The sequence below is a fragment of the Amphibalanus amphitrite genome, unplaced genomic scaffold (genome assembly GCF_019059575.1).
Source record: "Amphibalanus amphitrite isolate SeventyFive unplaced genomic scaffold, NRLGWU_Aamphi_draft 000388F_arrow, whole genome shotgun sequence".
NCBI lineage: Eukaryota > Metazoa > Arthropoda > Thecostraca > Balanomorpha > Balanidae > Amphibalanus > Amphibalanus amphitrite.
Genome location: NW_024881882.1, coordinates 317,762 through 336,028, shown reverse-complemented (window position 1 = coordinate 336,028; position 18,267 = coordinate 317,762). Strand labels below are relative to the sequence as shown.

Genomic DNA, 18,267 nt, shown 5'->3' with positions numbered 1-18,267 from the left:
AGGATTCTGGAGACTGTCGGGCGGATGTTAGTGGCTAAAAGCTTTTGCTCTTTATTAAATAGAGAACAATCATTTCTTTCAATACTTTGTAACACCTAACTCGCTAGAAACAATCTGTACGGGGCACGGGCTTCCAAAAAATGTTATATTTAACATGTAAGATCCATTACAATATTTTAGCTGCCCTAACTTGTAAATGTAACGTATGCGTCATTATTGAAAGAGTGCTAAAGCATAGTATTCTATGGCTGACAAATATTCTGCGTCTGTCAGCCAAAACTGGCCAATCAGAGGCTTTGTTTGTCATTTCTGGGTGGGATTAATAAACATGCTGTCGGCGGACCGTGCCAGCCTGCCCTGCCCCCTCTGTACCTGACGTGCATGTTCTGAGGGGCTTACAGGATAAGCTGTTGACTCATGTGAGGGCTTTGGAGGCGCTAGGTGTGAAGGGTGATGCATATGGTGTGATGCTAGTACCTGTGATTTTACAAAGACTGCCATCTGCCATTAGGATGGAGTGGGCACGGGATGGCGTTGGACATGAGAGTGACCTGAGTTGGTTGCTGGAGTTCCTTGACTCAGAGATCGGGCGACGCGAGAGATCAGGTGCCTACTCTCAGCACCTGGCTGCTCCTGCTGCCTCGGAGTCGAGGCGCAGCCAACGTGTGACCCGACCACAGAGAGCCTTGCACCAACGAGCCCCTGCAGCTGCTGCGGCTCTCCAGGCTGTCTCTCCAGTCTGCTCCTTCTGCGGAGGACAGCATGTGCCAGCTAAGTGTGCTCACTTTTTGTCGATTGATCCAAAGGCAAGGTACCAGGAACTAGGAAGTAAGGGCTAAAAATGTGTGTATGTCCTGTCTGCAGACTGGACATCATGCGAAACAGTGCGCTAAGAGATGTGACTGTGGTGGCAGACACCACCCTCTACTGTGCTGGTGTAGGGGAACTGATGGCCCAGTGGGATCCAGGGGTGGTGAGGGTGCAGGTAGACCTCCTCAGTCCACCTCCTTCAGACCTCAGCGGTCTGATGGGGGAACGACTCAGTCATGTCAGGAGCCACAAGCTAGAGTGTCTCTGTCTTGTACTACGGGGAGCGTGTCACTGCTTCCCATTGCTCAGGTACTTGTTGAGGGCAAAGATGGCCCTGTACCTGCTACCCTGATTTATGACAGTGGGGCTGACAAGAGTTTTGTGACCGAGAGGCTGATGAAACAAGTGAAAGGGGAGTATCAGGGGTCAGTGGACATAACATGTGCATCGTTTGGTGGGGGTAGAACCTCAAATGTGTGTAATGTGTATGAGCTCAATGTTTCTGCCGCAAATGCTGCTTGTGTGCCGACAGCTACTAAAGTTCGAGTGGTGGAGGTGCCAGTGATATGCGCGCCACTGATGCGGCCTCGAGTCCCTGCCCAGCTCCTCCAGCCCTTCAGCCATCTCCAGCTCGCAGCAGACTGCACGTCGGACTGCCCACTGCACATTGACATTGTTGTTGGACAAGACCAGTACTGGTCACTGGTAAGATCTGGACTTGTCAGAGGCCCTGACGGGCTGGCTGCTATGGAGACACCATTTGGGTGGGTCCTCTCTGGTTCAGTGGAGGGGGCCCTGCTGGTGTTGACTCAGGTATGGGATGTCAACTGCTTCTGATGACCGCCCCAACTCCCAGTGCTAGTGAGATGTGGTCTCGGGATGGGTTTGATCCTGGTACTGAGATGGAGTCTGATGATGATGATGCCGTGTTGAAGGCGTTCAACAAGTCCATCCAGTATGATGGCAGCAGGTACGTTGTTAGTGTGCCCTGGAGGGACAACAAAAGTCAGTTGATGGAGAATCGTGATTCCGCACAAAAGCGGCTGATGAGTCTAGAGCGCAAACTGGACAGGAACCCCCAGCTGCGAGCTGACTATGATTCAGCTCTCAGTCAGATGGTAAGTGATAGTGTCATCAGTGAGGTGCCACCTGATCAGATGACGACCAGTGACGTCATGTTTTATCTCCCGCACAGACCAGTGGTTAAGGAAACCAGTAGCACAACAAAGGTGCGACCTGTCTTTGACGCTAGTGCAAAGGGACCCAACGGTATCTCTTTGAATGATGTAGTCCATGTGGGACCCTCTCTGATGCCGAACCTGCTGGAGGTGTTACTTCGTTTCAGACGATGGCGGTTCGGGTATTCGGCTGACATTGTGAAAGCATTTCACCAGGTTCGTCTGACGTCACATGACCGAGATGCCCATCGCTTCCTATGGAGACAAGGGGGCCAGATTCGGACCATGCGGTTCGAGCGGGTGACGATGGGTGTCGCCTGCAGCCCGTTCTTAATGAACGCCACCATCAGGTATCACCTGTCGCTGTACCCAGAGAGTCCGGTCGTCACCGAACTGAAAGAGTCGCTGTATGTTGATGACCTGCTGTCAGGCTCGGATACAGAACAGGGTGCTGTGGAGATGTTCCAGGAGGCTCATGAGATTATGAGAGCGGCTGGGATGGAGTTGTCCAAGTGCAACAGCAACTCATCTGTGCTGGCCGAAAAGTGTCAAAAGGGACATGTGACTACAGAAAGTGTGATGAAGGTTCTTGGGGTGACCTGGTGTAAGGAGGAGGATGTTTTCTCTTTCACAGGAGACGAGCTGCCTGCTGGCATAGTGCCAACGAAGCGTGTGGTCCTCAGCATGATGGCGCGGATCTTCGATCCAGTAGGATTTTTGACGCCATTTAGTGTGGTCGCTAAATGCCTGTTTCAGGAGCTGTGGGAGCTCCAGCTGGAGTGGGACGATGAGCTGCCGCCTGACTATGCAGAGGTGTTCACCAGGTGGTTGGACGGTTGTCGGATTTTGAAGAACATGAAGGTCCCACGATGTTTCACAGTGCACTCTGTTTCAGACTGGTCAGCTGCACCGTCTCTCGAGCTGTGTGTATTTGCTGATGCATCCCCAAAGGCGTATGGTGCATGTGTGTACATCCGTATCAAACAGCCTGATGACTCGTACAGCGTCTCCTTCGTCATGTCGAAGGGGAGGGTGGCCCCCCTGCGTCAGCGGCTCACGATGCCGCGCTTGGAGCTCTCGGCCTGTGTGCTGGCGGCTCAACTGGTGCAGTTTGTTCGTACGGCACTGCACTTGCCTGCTGACACACCGTACAGGTGCTGGAGTGACTCCATGATTGCTCTGGGATGGCTACGTGGTAACCCGAGCAGGTGGAAGCAGTTTGTGTCCAACCGGGTCAGCGAGATCCAACGGCTTACTGACACAAAGAACTGGTTGCACTGCAGGTCAGCCGAAAATCCGGCGGATCTCATGACACGCGGCCTGTTAGCAGAGGATCTGGTGGCATCCCCTGTGTGGATCAGCGGACCCGACTGGTTGAGGGAGGCTGATGGTGATCCGAGCGTGACGCGAGAGCCGGAGGTTGGTCTGGATATGACCGAGAGCACTTCTGTCCCGCAGAGACCAGACGCAGAGCCGGGTTCGACTCCGGACCAGGGACAGGACCTTGACACTGATGGTCAGCAAGAGGCTGATTCTCTGGATTCCCTACCAGAGTCAATTGTTTGTGACAATGTTGGTGTTTTCACGGCGGCGAGTGTAGCGGCGGGTAACACATCCGATTTTCTGCAGGTGGAGCGCTACAGTACGCTCAGCCGAGCAACCCGTGTCATGGGCTGGATCTTGAGATTTGTTCACAACGTGAGACAAAGATCGCAGCGCCGTCAGGGAGATCTCTCAGCCGAGGAGTTCTCGACGGCTCGCGTGGAGCTGTTACGCTTGGTGCAGGCTGACAGTTACCCTGAAGAACTGAAACTGCTCAGGCAGGGCAGTCCGGTGCACCGAAGTTCCCAGATTTACAGACTGACGCCGTTTCTCGGCTATGACGGGCTGCTACGTGTGCGCGGCCGTTTGCAGTTGTCAGAGTTTTCCTACGAGGAAAAGCACCCGGTGATTTTGCCAAAAGGTCACCTGGCCGTCCTGATTGTTCGTGAGCAGCACCTGTGTATGAAGCATGCTGGTGTGTCAACTCTGATAACTGCAGTGAGATCAGAGTTCTGGATCGTGGGTCTGCGCACCATCGCACGACGGGTCGTGAGGGGATGTGTCGCGTGCCGCAGGCAGGATTCTCAGCCGTGCTGTGAGCCCGCCGCCCCTCTCCCTCGAGACAGAGTTACTCAGAGCAGGCCGTTTCAGGTCTGTGGGTGCGATTTCGCAGGGCCAATCTTTGCTGTGGATTATCCTGACAAGAAGCTTTACATTTGTTTGTTTTGTTGCTCGCAGGTGCGTGCTGTACACCTAGAGTTAGTAGACTCACTCTCTCTGGATGATTTTATGTTGGCTTTTCGCAGATTTGCCGCCAGGAGAGGCGTGCCTTCAGTTGTGTATCTCGACAATGCCCGTACATTCCAGGCTGCTGAGAAGCTGATGCAGCGATATTTCGGGCGTCTCGCTCCCAGGTTCAAGTTTTCTGCCCCCCTCGCTCCGTGGTGGGGTGGGCAGTACGAGCGCATGGTGCGTAGTGTGAAAAGTGCTCTCAAAAAATCCCTGGGCCAGCGACACCTCAGTAGGGCCGAGTTAGAGACTGCCCTGACGGAGATTGAAGGGTGTGTCAACTCGCGGCCACTCACCTTTGTTGGTGATTCACCAGACGATCCAGTACCATTAACCCCCAACCACTTCCTGACGGGTCACAGCGTAGGCTTTTTGGCCAAAGAGGCGGAGGACCCGTCTGAGGTCAGACCTGATGAGCTGAGAGCTCGGTCACAGGTAAGAGAAAAGCGACTGCGAAAGTTCTGGTCCGTGTGGAGTCAGGAATATGTCAGAAATTTGCCGCTCTCAGTACGCAAATTTCGACCGCAAGGTAAGTTGGCGGAGGGCTCTGTTGTGCTTCTACAAGATGAGAAGCAGCCTCGCATGAAGTGGGACCTGGGCGTGGTGACCAAATTGTTCCCAGGGAGGGATGGTGTCTCCAGGTCCGCAGAAGTTAAAACTAGCAGGGGCAGAAAGACGAGAGCAGTGCAGCGGCTCCATGACTTGGAGGTCTCTGATCCAGAGTCGTCCTAGACCGGCCGCCTCATCCTCCCCCTGGTCCCGGTCCGCTTGTCCTGCCTGCCGCGGCGCGATGTTATGGCATTTTTTATTGTACATGTATCGTGTGTGTATCGTATGTGTTGGTGAATGATGTCGCGCTCAATGTAACGCTATTCACCAAGGGGGAGCGTGTTGAGAAATATAGGTATAGGTAGTGTGGCCGAGATGAGTACGCTCATCGCTCGGTGCAGCAGTGGCGACAGCTATAGGCCGATAGGCCGACGGGTGCTGCCGCCTGGTGGCACAACTCTTAGCCACAAATTACAGGTAGCTGAGACAGAGGACAGGACGTGCGTACTGCGTAGGATAGCTTGGGTGTGGTCGGCGTGGCGGGGTTGACACGTGAACGGCGCAGCTGAGACGAGTGCGGCGATGACGTGGCAATGTTGAGTTGGATTTGTTGTGACTGCGTGGCGGTCAGTTGTTGGTTTGATGGCTCCCGTGCCTGTGATGGGAGACCTTTGGGTGATTGATGCGTCAAAGTTCAAGGGCGCAATAAACCCAATTTGAATTTCGAATGTTTCCCGGTTGTGATCAGTGATGAAGATGGGAGCATAGGCGGCGGAACGGGGGGGGGCACCGGGGCACCGTGCCCCCCCTTGAATTCTGCAAGGGGGGCACCAATAGCAAGGTGCCCCCCCCCCTTAAATTTGATGTATTAGTACCATGGGCGGATTCGGGAAAACTCTAAGGGGAGGTTCATGAATCGAAGTGGTGCCCCTACCTATGCCCAAAATTAAAACCTCAACGGATTTCGGCCACTCAATTTTGGTGGTGCCCTATTTTCAGTTTTTTTCTTTATTTTTGGTTAGTCATGTGATGACTGGTGCCCCTGCTAAGCCGCTGGTGCCCCTGGAAAGACTGTGGTACCTACCTACCTTGCCCCCTGACAAGCCTACGGTGGGCCCTGACATGACTTAGGTGCCCATGGGCCCTGACAGGCCCGTGGTGCCCCTGACAGGCCTGTGGTGTCCTTGCTAGGCCTGTGGTGTCCCTGGGCCTTGGCAGGTTTGTGGTGCCCCTGTTAGAACGCAGGTGCCCTTGACAGGTTTGTGGTGCCTCTGACAATCCTAAATTGCCAACGACAGGCTTGTGGTGCCCTTGACAGGCCCATGGTGCCCTTGCGAAGCCGGTGGTTCCCCTGCGAAGCCGATAGTGTCCCTGACAGGCCTCTGGTGCCCCTGGCAGGTCTGTGGTGCCCCTGGAAGACCTGTAGTGCTTTTGCTAGGCCGATGGTGCTCCTGACAGACCTGTGGTGCCACTGACAGGCCCGTGGTGCCCCTGCTAGGCCTTTGGCACCCCTGGCGGGCCTGTGGTGCCCCTGTCGGCTGTCAGGCCTGTGGTGCTCCTGGCAGGCATGTGGTGACCCCAGGCCCTAAGTCATGACCCATGTGACCTCCACCCTGGGATTCGCCACTGATTAGTACTGCGATGGCTTCTTGGGAATTATACATGTAGGATAAATGGAATTTATCAAACGACAATAAGGAAGAGACAAACATGAAACACATAGGTACTTGAGGATCAGCTTAAAGTTAACCACACATCGGGCAGGGGTGTAATTTTCCTAAAATGATTGTGGGTGCCCAGCTGTAGGGGCGCCCGGCGCCAGGCCGTTTTGGGGCGCGATAGATATTCTTTATGTGGGAGCCTAAATTAACACCGAATTTGATAACATTGCTAGCCGAATGGCGCTTCAAGTGACGTGTCTGACTAAGCAAATACACGCTTAAAAGTGCAGAAACTGACCGGAAGGACGTAAAAAATATGTAGAGAGGCGCCATCCAGTAGGAGGGGCACCAAATGTGGAGGCGCCAGACGGTTACGACTTACGAGGGCGCCGTGAGACGAAAGGGCGCCATTCTCTTAGGAGGGCGCCGAGTGATTGAAAACGCTATGTGGTCCAGGGGCGCGAAGGGCGCCGCACAGTCAGTAGTGCTACGTTGGTGGGGACGTGGGGGCGCCAGATGGTTACGTGGGCGCCTTGAGATCATGAAAAGGGCGCCATTCTCGTAAAAGGGTGCCGAGTGATTGAAAACGCTATATGTGGTTCAGGGGCGCTGAGAGGCCAGAAGGGCGCCGAATAGTCGAGGGATGCACGGTGAACAGAGACCTAAGGACGCGAGACGGTCAGGAGGGCGCCGTTAGACCATGAGAATGGCGCGGTGCTGTCAAAAGTGCGCCATTCTCCCAGAAGGGCGCCGAGTGATTAAAAACGCATGAACGCGAGACGGTCAGGAGGACGCCGTTAGAGCATGCGAAGGGCACCGTGCTCTCGAAAGGACGCTTGCAGCCTTGTAAAAGACTTGTGGGTGCTTTTTCATCATTGTGGGGGCATAATTCAGGATTGTGGGTGCATATGCCCCCACAAAGAGATATAAAATTAGGTACAACCCTGCATACGGGGGTGAACTGCCATTTTCGTTTAGTAAAAAAAAAAAATAAAAATAAAAAAATCATCGTGTCAGGGCTGTGACGAAAAATAAGTGGCCTAAATCCGATGAGAAAACAGGATTTGGGGGTACCCTAGGTTTGGCTCCTTGAGCCATGGTGCCCCCCCTTGTCTCAAATCGTTCCGCCGCCTATGGATGGGAGAGCTTTGATTCCCAGACAGATACAGCTTATACAGCTTAGGCATACATTTTTTTCTGCATTAAGATAATATTCATTTATCTCCATAGAATATGGTAAATTAGTGCTGCTGAAGTTCGCTTTCGAAGCGTCTCTTCCAGGCATTCCACAGCTCTCGTGCCATTTTGGATCACGGAACATGGCTGGGCGCAGGACAGGTCGTCTGCGAGCTTGGACGGACCACGTGACCACCTCCTCCCCTCCCCCTCACTCCCGTCCCCTTCCCCAGCAGGGCGTCCGATCTAACCGCGCCCCAGGCAGTCGGCTCGGTCCGACCCTCCCTGGTCGAGCTTCGGCGCGGTGCCGCCTGAGTTTGTGCCGGGTGCAAAACTGGAGCAGTAACTAGCGCCGGAACTAGTAGTCAGCACGACCATCGTCAGATGGCAGGAGTAAATGGAATAAGCGGTTCCAGGTTTCAGAAGGAATGGGGCAGGAAAAAGCGCTGAAAACAATGTTTTGCTGATATAGCCATAAAAAGTTCACTGAATTTGGAGAGCAGCACATCAGTTTAAAGCAGGGATGCGGAGCCGTGGAAATTTCAGACGGCTCCGGCTCCGGCTCCGGCTCCGGAGAAAAAAATCGGCTCCGGCTCCGGCTCCGGCTCCGGGTGAAATGTTATGGCGGCTCCGACTCCGGCTCCGGCTCCGAGTAAAATGGTCCGGCTCCGGCGGCTCCGGCTCCGGCGGCTCCGGCTCCGACTCAGTACATCCCCTATGCAATCAATTAAATACGGGTGGAAGAAAAATTGGATTGGTTATACGCGTTACTCTTTGCCATGACCGGCTCATGACCGCGTCCCCGCGTAAACGCACCTCGGAGAGAACTGGCAGAACAAGGACTAGGAAGCGATGGCATTGGAAACGCAGTCGCCGCGAATCGGAGTTCACTGAACCATCGTAAGCTGACACCCGTCTCGGCAGAGACGGTGCTGGGAGTCGCAGTCCACTGCACTGGCTTGAAAACAATGGCCGTCACCTGATGACCGGTCCTCATGTTCTGGGGATGCAGTAGACGTGGGTGGGGGGGGGGGGAGGAGCAGACAGGAAGTTGATTGCGTACTGTGGGATACTGGGGATATTCGGCTTTTTTCATTCACTTGATGGCCCATGACGTAAGAACATACCATATGTTTCACTGCCTTGTACTGTCAAACCGAACTAGGTCAATTATTTTTTTCCTCTTCAAAAAATAAAAAGGAGCCGGAGTCGCCCCCTTTTTTGGCGGCTCCGGCTCCGGCTCCGGCTCCGGTCTATATTGTTTCACGGCTCCGGCTCCGGCTCCGGCTCCGGGCAAAATATGCCGGCTCCGGCGGCTCCGGCTCCGACTCCGGCTCCGGCTCCGCATCCCTGGTTTAAAGCCCTTCAGATGGTGGTTTTAATAAGCACACAATCATTTCCCAATTCGCCTCCAACGGTGTCACAAGCAAAGAATACGCTGAAATACTAGTGTGTACAGAAGCAACTGCGGGTCCCTGTACATTTCAGGAAAAGCATTATCATTTAAAAACAATGCATTGTAATGTAATGAGATGAAATGAATTCCATGGACTTCAAGAGCATGTGACTTTTCAAGAAATGAAGTTTTTGGTCGTCCACGACCCACGTGAACACCTTTAAAATAAAAAGACGTTTCCATATTACAAGTTTTACATGCAATGGGCATGTTCATCATTACACGATCATTATGCATTGATCATGCAGACGTGTGGCCCGCCAATCAATCTACCATACATGGGAAGCACATTCTTTTCTGATTAATATCAACCCAAAGTATTTTCAAAAAGTCATCTAGGCTCTTAGAAACATTGTACCGTGTTTAACGCGTGTTTACCGATAAAACCGCGCCGGGCGCCCGGCAGCCGGCGCGGTAGTCGGGCCGCTGCCTGAGGCTCAGTGACCTTGAACTCGGCAGGGCTACCCGGAGTGTCTCACTGTGACTGTCTGTGTGTCCTCCCACTTGGTGTGCATCGCTTGTGATTAACCTCTGTAGGCGGCACTTACAATATGCGTACGCATCGTCGCTGGTGTGAGTTCGATGTCAGGCATTTTGCAAACTGCCTGGGAAAATAATTTCAGGCAGTTTGCAAAATACCTGGTGCTGGTGGACCAGGCAGTTTGCGAACTGCCCAGGCATTTTGCAAAATGCCTGGCGGGTCAGTCATCTTGCAAATTGCCTAGGCATTTTGCAAAATGCCTGGTTTTTCACTTTGCCTGTAACATATATATATATATATATATATATATATATATATATATATATATATATATATATATATATATATATATATATATATATATATATATATATATATATATATATATCGGTATATATATATATATATCGGTATCCCTTTTCGGTGAGGATCTGACTCCTCCGGGTGTGACTAGGCTCTGTCCCTCTTCTATAATGCAAGCTTTGCATGCGCTTATTACCACTAACCCCTGGATCACTCTCTCCTTCTCACTATCTTCTTTGGGAATGGTGTAGCGGCCAGTCAAGCTACATTTAGTCTTGACTTCTTTGCCTCTTCTTATGACATTTTACTAACTTACTAAGTATTGTATTTAGCTTTGTTTTGTTTGCTTTCCTTTTTCTTAGCAGGGAGTGTCGCGACTTTCTTCATATTTTTGTCTTGGGAGGTGTTAACGTAAGGTGCTGTTGTCGCGTGGGTCAGTGGGTGGACACTCCTGGTCGTCTGATCATGGGCGGCGGCTTAGAAAAATATATATATATATATATATATATATATATATATATATATATATATATATATATATATATATATATATATATATATATATATATATATATATATATATATATATATATATGTTACAGGGAGTTTGAGAAATCCGTGAGTTTGCAAACTCCCTAGTGAATTTGCAAACTCACTGATGGGTCAGGGAGTTTGCAAACTCCCTAGGGAGTTTGCAAACTCACGGATTTCTCAAACTCCCTGTAACATATAGACGGTAAGTTTTTTGTTACGTAACTCCGCTTGCCGAGCGATTCCATTTGAATCAGTACTATGTCCTTTTAGTCACAGAAGCCGAAATCTGTAAGTTTAATCGCAAACGAGTTATACGACGACTTCTAACAGGGCTTTGATGTTTATTTGGCATCGATTGCTTATAAAATCACAACCCATTTATTCGATTTTAAAGGTAGTGTGCCACCTTTGAAAGATTTCCCATTTTATTTTTCCTAGGATAAGAACAAGAAGCTTCTGTTTTTACCTAATATCGCAAAAAAATGGGCCTGGAATAGTGCCTTTTTCGCCTAAAAGTTTATCGGTTTTTCGATATGTATAACAACTGTAGTGGGCTGACCTGCAAACAGGCGTCGGCAACAATCGCGAATGCGGCGCACATGTGACAATAAGCAAAGGTCATTATAGAGTTACGACGTACGGGAATGAGTTACCAGCTGTCTAATCGTAGACAACACAATGTCGAGCCTTAAAGGTAGTGTGCCAGCTTTCCTGGACCGTATGGAGTTAATGGCCCAGATAAGGAGAACCGGATTTTTAGAACTTATCCATACCTTCAAAACTCATGGAAACGTCTTAAATTCTTCAAATTTTGAGTACCCCAGTGCAAAATTCGCCCCAACGGGTTGTCGGTCGTACCCCAACCACATTTCACACCACTATGAACAATAAATGCACACACTGAAATCGTTATTACCGATATGCTCATCCAATCAAGTTTCGATAAACCCGTTCATCATCATCTCCTGCGGTTTCGAACATGCCTGTTAGGTGGTGCGGTAGACCGCGCCCAAAGCCAGGGCCCCGGTAACGTGAGGTAGCCGAGTCGGGGCAGCGTGCGCTGACCCGAGCCGGGGCCGCGCGTCCTCCCGGTGTCATGTGATAGCCCGGGGCTGCCCGCGGGGATGCGGTAGACCGCGCCCAAAGCTGCGGCCCCGGCTTGGGTCAGCGGCCCAGCGCACGCTGCCCCGACTCGGCTACCTCACGTTACCGGGGCCCTGGCTTTGGGCGCGGCTTCTGCTCATACTTTGTGGTGCGGTGGTGGTGCGTCGGGCCGCGCGCTCTGACTTCGGCCAAGATAAATGCGTCAGCTGATCATTGTCATTTCTGCCACTTGCGTGTGGTGAAATGGGGTCATAACTTAACCCTCGCCCATGTAGGGGGGGGTTGGTGCAACCCCCCCTGAGGCTTTTCGGAAATAGTGCAAAAACGGCGGCGCGCAGCGCCGCCAAATTTTGGGTACCTTATGAGGCAAATCTTGCGCATCTTCTGATAAAAAAAAAATTTGACCGGGTCATGTCAGGTCACGGAGTTATGACGTCACAAAGGGAACAGCCTCCGGCCGGATTTTCACAAACTGAGTGCCAACGCCCGAGGTTTCCTGCCGGTGGTACGGACATCGGTTGATGGATCGTGATGAAACTTCCCATTCATGTTGAGGCAAGTATTGGCTATCATATGGTATAAGAAACTTGACCGGGTCAGGTCAGGTCACGGAGCTATGACGTCACAAGAGGAACAGCGTCCGGTACTATTTTTGAAAAGCGCCCGAACCACTATTTTGCTAATTCTTGTCACCTCAATGGGAATATGCAGCAATATTAGCTTCTATAGGGAGCAAATGGACCTCCCAAATCCAAAAATACAATCAGATTTCAAAAATTTAAATTTTGATTTTCGAATTTCTGCCGCCGACTGTGACCTTGCCGACTTCCGGCGCTCCCAACGCGCCATTTTTAGAGCTAGGGAAACGAAATACATACCAAACGATAGAGAATTGATCAAAAAACACGATAGTGAAGGTTTCAAGTCGATATCTCTCACCGTTTTGCCGCAATCGCCGCCGAAAGTTGAAAAAAGTCTATTTTTCCGAAAATTTGACCTTTGACCGGTCAAAAGTAGGTCAAATGTTGACCTAGGACCAAAAAATATACCACCAATCGCGAGATCTCGGCGAGAGCAATCCGTTGGTCTTTTCCGCTAAGCTCTACGACGCTCCGTTTTCAAACGCCAAGGGGGGTCGCACCAACCCCCCCCCCCCCCTGCATGGGCGAAGGTGGCAGATCGCCGTTTACGGGCGAGGGTTAAGAGACGGCTTTTTCATATCAATTATTTTACATAAAATCATATTTCAAACCATAAATAATGTTCGACAGCCAAATAAAAGAAACAATGCCAATACAGGCTTACAGTTTAACCCGCGCCCCGCTGGGCTATTCAGCCATACGCGCCCTGCTGGGGGGGCAGATTCTGCCCCCCCTGTCTAACTTCCGAACCGATGGTCGTAGAAAGACGGGGAAAACGGCAATCGAAAGCTCTCAACAAGGCGGATCTTAAGAGCCCAAATTTTTTTGCTTAAGTAGGTCAGAGGTCAGGTCAAGGTCAGGTCAAGGGTACAAAATACAAGTTTCTACAGTATCGGCCTTGCACCGTAGTTGCCGAAGAATGGACTGAGACTGATTGCCCAAAACGTGTTCTTAGACTACCAAGACAATATTCGTTGCACACAATGTCATTCAAAGGTCAAGGTCAAGGTCAGGTCAGGTCAGGTCAGGTCACCAAAAACAAAATATAGAAAAGGGCATGTGCGACACATGTTTTATGGGTCATTTTACTCATGGAATTCAATAGGCACACTCAATAAGTTATATGGACCACCTCTGGATGAATTTCAGGTCGAGGTCAGGTCAAGGTCAGGTCAAGTGAGGTCAAATTTTGAAGTTGGTTGTTAAGGCCTAAAAAGGTGTCTAATCGATGCAGTTTTTCACGGCGAATCGAATGGTGCTATTTTTGTTTCCGTACGAGGTCTAGAACTTCCAAAAAAATCATTTTTCAAAATTTTTGTGTGTCGTGACGTCATAAAATTTTGAATAACTCCCACATTTTTCAACCGATTCTTCTAAAAATTGGTATGTAGGTGCACATAGACCACTTCTTTGACATATATTCCGGTTTTTTCGATAAACTCAAAATTTTGGATTTTATAAATATTTTCCCAAAAAAGTCAGTTTTTTGGAAAAATTTTGGCCAAAATCCAAAATTTTCAAAAAACCGAGATAGCCATTTGATAGACAAAGTAGAATCACGTATAACCTTTTTTGTTACGTCTTGATTCCTTTAAAAATGAAGATGTTAGCGGCGTTTGAAATTTTGCCGTTTTTGAGGCGAAAATGGCGAACATGACGTCACTAAAACGTCAATTTCTCAAAAATTTTCTGACGGATCTCGCTCAAATTTTCAGGGAACGTGTCAAATTGATGTATGATAAGGTACTGAAAGTTTGACGTCGCTAGCGTAACGCGTTTAGAAGTTATTGGCGAAAAACGGGAGGGGGGGGGGCAGATTCTGCCCCCCCCCCAGCGGGGCGCGGGTTAAGGCTCGACATTGTGTTGTCTACGATTAGACAGCTGATAACTCATTCCCGTACGTCGTAACTCTATAATGACCTTTGCTTATTGTCAGTGTCACATGTGCGCCCCATTCGCGATTGTTGCCGACGCCTGTTAGCAGGTCAGTCCACTACAGTTGTTATACATATCGATAAACCGATAAACTTTTAGGCGAAAAAGGCACTATTCCAGGCCCATTTTTGATTTTTTTGCGATATTAGGTAAGAACAGAAGCTTCTCATCCTAGGAAAAATAAAATGGGAAATCTTTCAAAGGTGGCACACTACCTTTAAACTGTAAGCCTGTATTGGTATTGTTTCTTTTATTTGGCTGTCGAACATTATTTATGGTTTGAAATATGATTTTATGTAAAATAATTGATATGAAAAAGCCGTCTCTTAAGTTATGACCCCATTTCACCACACGCAAGTGGCAGAAATGACAATGATCAGCTGACGCATTTTTCTTGGCCGAAGTCAGAGCGCGCGGCCCGACGCACCACCACCGCACCACAAAGTATGAGCAGAAGCCGCGCCCAAAGCCAGGGCCCCGGTAACGTGAGGTAGCCGAGTCGGGGCAGCGTGCGCTGGGCCGCTGACCCAAGCCGGGGCCGCAGCTTTGGGCGCGGTCTACCGCATCCCCGCGGGCAGCCCCGGGCTATCACATGACACCGGGAGGACGCGCGGCCCCGGCTTGGGTCAGCGCACGCTGCCCCGACTCGGCTACCTCACGTTACCGGGGCCCTGGCTTTGGGCGCGGTCTACCGCACCACCTAACAGGCGTGTTCGAAACCGCAGAAGATGATGATGAACGGGTTTATCGAAACTTGATTGGATGAGCATATCGGTAATAGCGATTTCAGTGTGTGCATTTATTGTTCATAGTGGTGTGAAATGTGGTTGGGGTACGACCGACAACCCGTCGGGGCGAATTTCGCACTGGGGTACTCAAAATTTGAAGAATTTAAGACGTTTCCATGAGTTTTGAAGGTATGGATAAGTTCTAAAAATCCGGTTCTCCTTATCTGGGCCATTAACTCCATACGGTCCAGGAAAGCTGGCACACTACCTTTAATGAAAACGTGACTCAAATTTCGTTTAAATGAGGCAGTGTTCATCCATAATTAACATTGAAACCAAGACTTCGGTTGAAAATCCGAATAAAATATTGAATGTGACTCAACAATGCTTTTGCAATTGCAAGGTACCTACCTAAAATAATGATAACAAAGGTTTCCTGTTCCCAAAGTTCCTAATATAAGAAAAGCAGTGTTGCATTTCTACAATATTTGAATGTGCAGAGAATCGTCCCCAATGAATCCGCTCACAGAGAGCTACGAACGAAAATTGGCCTGCCCTCAGTCACTCAGTGTTGCTCTCACAGCGACATAACCCAGAGCTCGTCCGTGTCGTTCAGGTGGGTACCTCCAGCAACCCGTGCAGTCAGGTGTATGGCGGGTCGAGACCGTTCTCAGAGCCAGAAACAGACGCCGTCAAACAGTTTCTGCTCGCTCACACCGACTAGATGGAGATGTATCTCTCATTTCACAGGTAAGTCATGAATTGTTGAAGGTGAGCTACTGAGCTATGGCTAGTTTGAGCATTATTATGAATATTATGGTGTTAGAAAATGACCTTATGCTCATGATACAATGAAATGAGAGAGAAATAAGACCAAAAATATTATGAAATATTTCGACTCTCGTCGCCTACATTCTGAGGATAATGCACATCCTGAAGACGATGCAAGTCGAATTATATTCATATTTTTGGTCTTATTCCACTCTCATTTCATTGTATCATGAGCATTTTCTAACACCATAATCAGGGATGCGGAACCGTGGAAATTTCAGACGGCTCCGGCTCAGTGGCGGCGCCACGAATTTTCGCCAGTGGGGGCAAGCTTGAGGTGACCCGACTGTTGTCTGATACGCCGATCTGCAAAATCCAATGAGCACCTTGCCCCTAGGTGTTGCCATTCAAAATGATTATGGTTTCAGGTTTCATGCATACCTACGTATTGAGCTTAACCAACCCCTGGCGAATATTTACGATATCTCGTGAACGCTTAGGGATAGAAAGACGAAACTTGCTGTACCCTATCCCCCATTAATTTGACATCTTTTGAAGCAAAACATTTGGACCTAGCCTCCTTGATAACGTCTCAGGGCCGATTTTTCTAGACTCCTGCACGACAAACTTCGACGTCACAGACGTGAACTTCAACCAGCTGCCAAAAAAAGAGTTTCAGAGATGAAGATAAATTACGAGCACGGTTGTGTAGCATTTGACCTAGACAAAATGCTTAAGTAACTTTGGTGACCTGAGGTCAGAGGTCAGATCAACGACCCCGAGCTGGAGCAGGAGCTTAAGTGTTTTTTTTCGAAAATAACTTCAACAAAAATGGTCATAGAGCTACGGCAGTGCTACCTTCGCATTCGTCTCGTCGAGACGCGTCGAATGACATATGTATTAGGTCACGTTTTATGTTGGCCTCATGTGACCTCGAATGACCTATGGTTGACTTTGACACATGAAAGGTCGTTTGTGATGATTTCCTAGCCGCTGATCACGATTCTGGGATCCATTCCGCTCTAAGCATTCATTTAGAGCCTCAGGATGGCAAAACATGTCTTAATTATTATACCTGACTTGAGTAAGTGAAACATCCTCTAGCAAGGATACTCTCTTGTGACTTTGACCTTGTAGCAGCCATGTAACGTAAGCTAAAGCACAAATACCTAAAGCACTAAGCTTCAAAACAATTAGTACATCTCGGAATTTAGTATACAAGATATAAGAAAAAGTGCAAAGTTTGTGGTAAATTTTGAGCATGACCGTGACCTTGATTTTGAATGTTATGCACATCGTCGGAATCCCCAGACTCTCTTCTTTCGTTTAACATCCATTTTAGCCGGTTTTGTGCACCATGCCGTCCTCTGAAACACGTACTTTGAGACCAACACAAAAGTGCCGGTTTTTGCCTTTGACCTTGACTTCTGACCTTGAAAATTGACCTGACGCAGTAGCGCCGGAACACCATCAATCAAGACACTGCCGACTTTTGGTCCCATTCTTTCCATGCAACGCCCATAGGGCTAATGTTAAAATGCCAAGATCAAAGGGGGGCACGGTGCCCCGGTGCCCTCCCCGTTCCGCCACTTTTGACCTGGGGTCAAAAGTTTAGATGCTTTAGAATCTTATCGTAGATACCTTTCGTTTTGTACCATTTTTGTTTCCGTAGCTGCCTTATTTACGGTGTTAGACAGGTGGGGGGGGGGGGGGGGGGCGTGTTTCTTTTTTCCAACCAAAGGAAGGCGCTATACCCGAAGATGCTTCTTGGTAAACAAACCAAACAAAAACAAACATAACCTAACCTCACCTGACCTAACCTACAACCTACAAACCTACAACCTACAACCTAACCTACAACCTAACCTACAGACCTACAACCTACAAACCTACAACCTACAAACCTACAACCTAACCTACAACGCGCCAAAAAGTTCGGCCGGCGGCGGGGATCGAACCCTAGTTATTAGATCACGAGGCGAGTGTGCTCACCAGTCACCACTACACCACGCAGCCAGCTGGCCGGTGAGAGGTGTAAGTCACTTTTCAATGACGCAATGGGATATTCTCCGTATAGCGCCTTCCTTTGGGTGGAAAAAAGAATTACGCTGGGGGGGGGGGGCTACCCCCGGGCTGCGGTGGTTGGGATTACCCCCCGGGCCCGGCCGGGTTAAGGTCGCGAGCAAATAAAACTATAAAACTAGATTGCGAGACACAAACCTGTGAAAGCGTTTTGTTGTTCGTTGAGATGTAAAATGGTGTATTCCTCAAAACAATAATTAGTACCTAGATCTTTTGTCCCGTAGCACTTATCTGTGCGATTCTTTCACACATGATTGATATACCAGAATAAATTCCATTAGGGCGACTCACATATATTTCCAGATTTCCAGGATATACATACCCTATCGCATTTTGTCATACCTCCCTGAGCTCAGTCTCAGTCTAAGGGTTCCCAAAAGAGGGTGATCTCTTCTCTGGCCGACTTTTGACAAACTGCCTCTCAACCTCCTCGAGGCCAAGCTCGAGGGCAGCCTTCTGGTGAATGAAAATGAGTAGGAGAATGAGTGGGAGTAGGAGATATGCGACAGACGGTCCGAGAACGAACG

General features: G+C 49.5%; 2 protein-coding genes across 2 annotated transcripts in view; both read left to right on the top strand.

Annotated features, from left to right (window-relative positions):
* The first annotated feature begins 2,273 nt into the window (after window positions 1-2,273).
* LOC122390259 lies at window positions 2,274-15,611 on the top strand. Its single transcript, XM_043382998.1, has 2 exons — window positions 2,274-4,079; window positions 15,504-15,611. The coding sequence occupies exons 1-2, from the start codon at window positions 2,274-2,276 to the stop codon at window positions 15,609-15,611; spliced, it is 1,914 nt and encodes a 637-aa protein (XP_043238933.1).
* LOC122390258 overlaps window positions 15,612-18,267 on the top strand; it is a 39,101-nt gene continuing 36,445 nt past the window's right edge. The window contains exon 1 of the mRNA XM_043382997.1: window positions 15,612-15,637. Within this exon, the coding sequence (XP_043238932.1) occupies window positions 15,612-15,637 (26 nt within the window). The remainder of the gene's footprint in view (window positions 15,638-18,267) is intronic.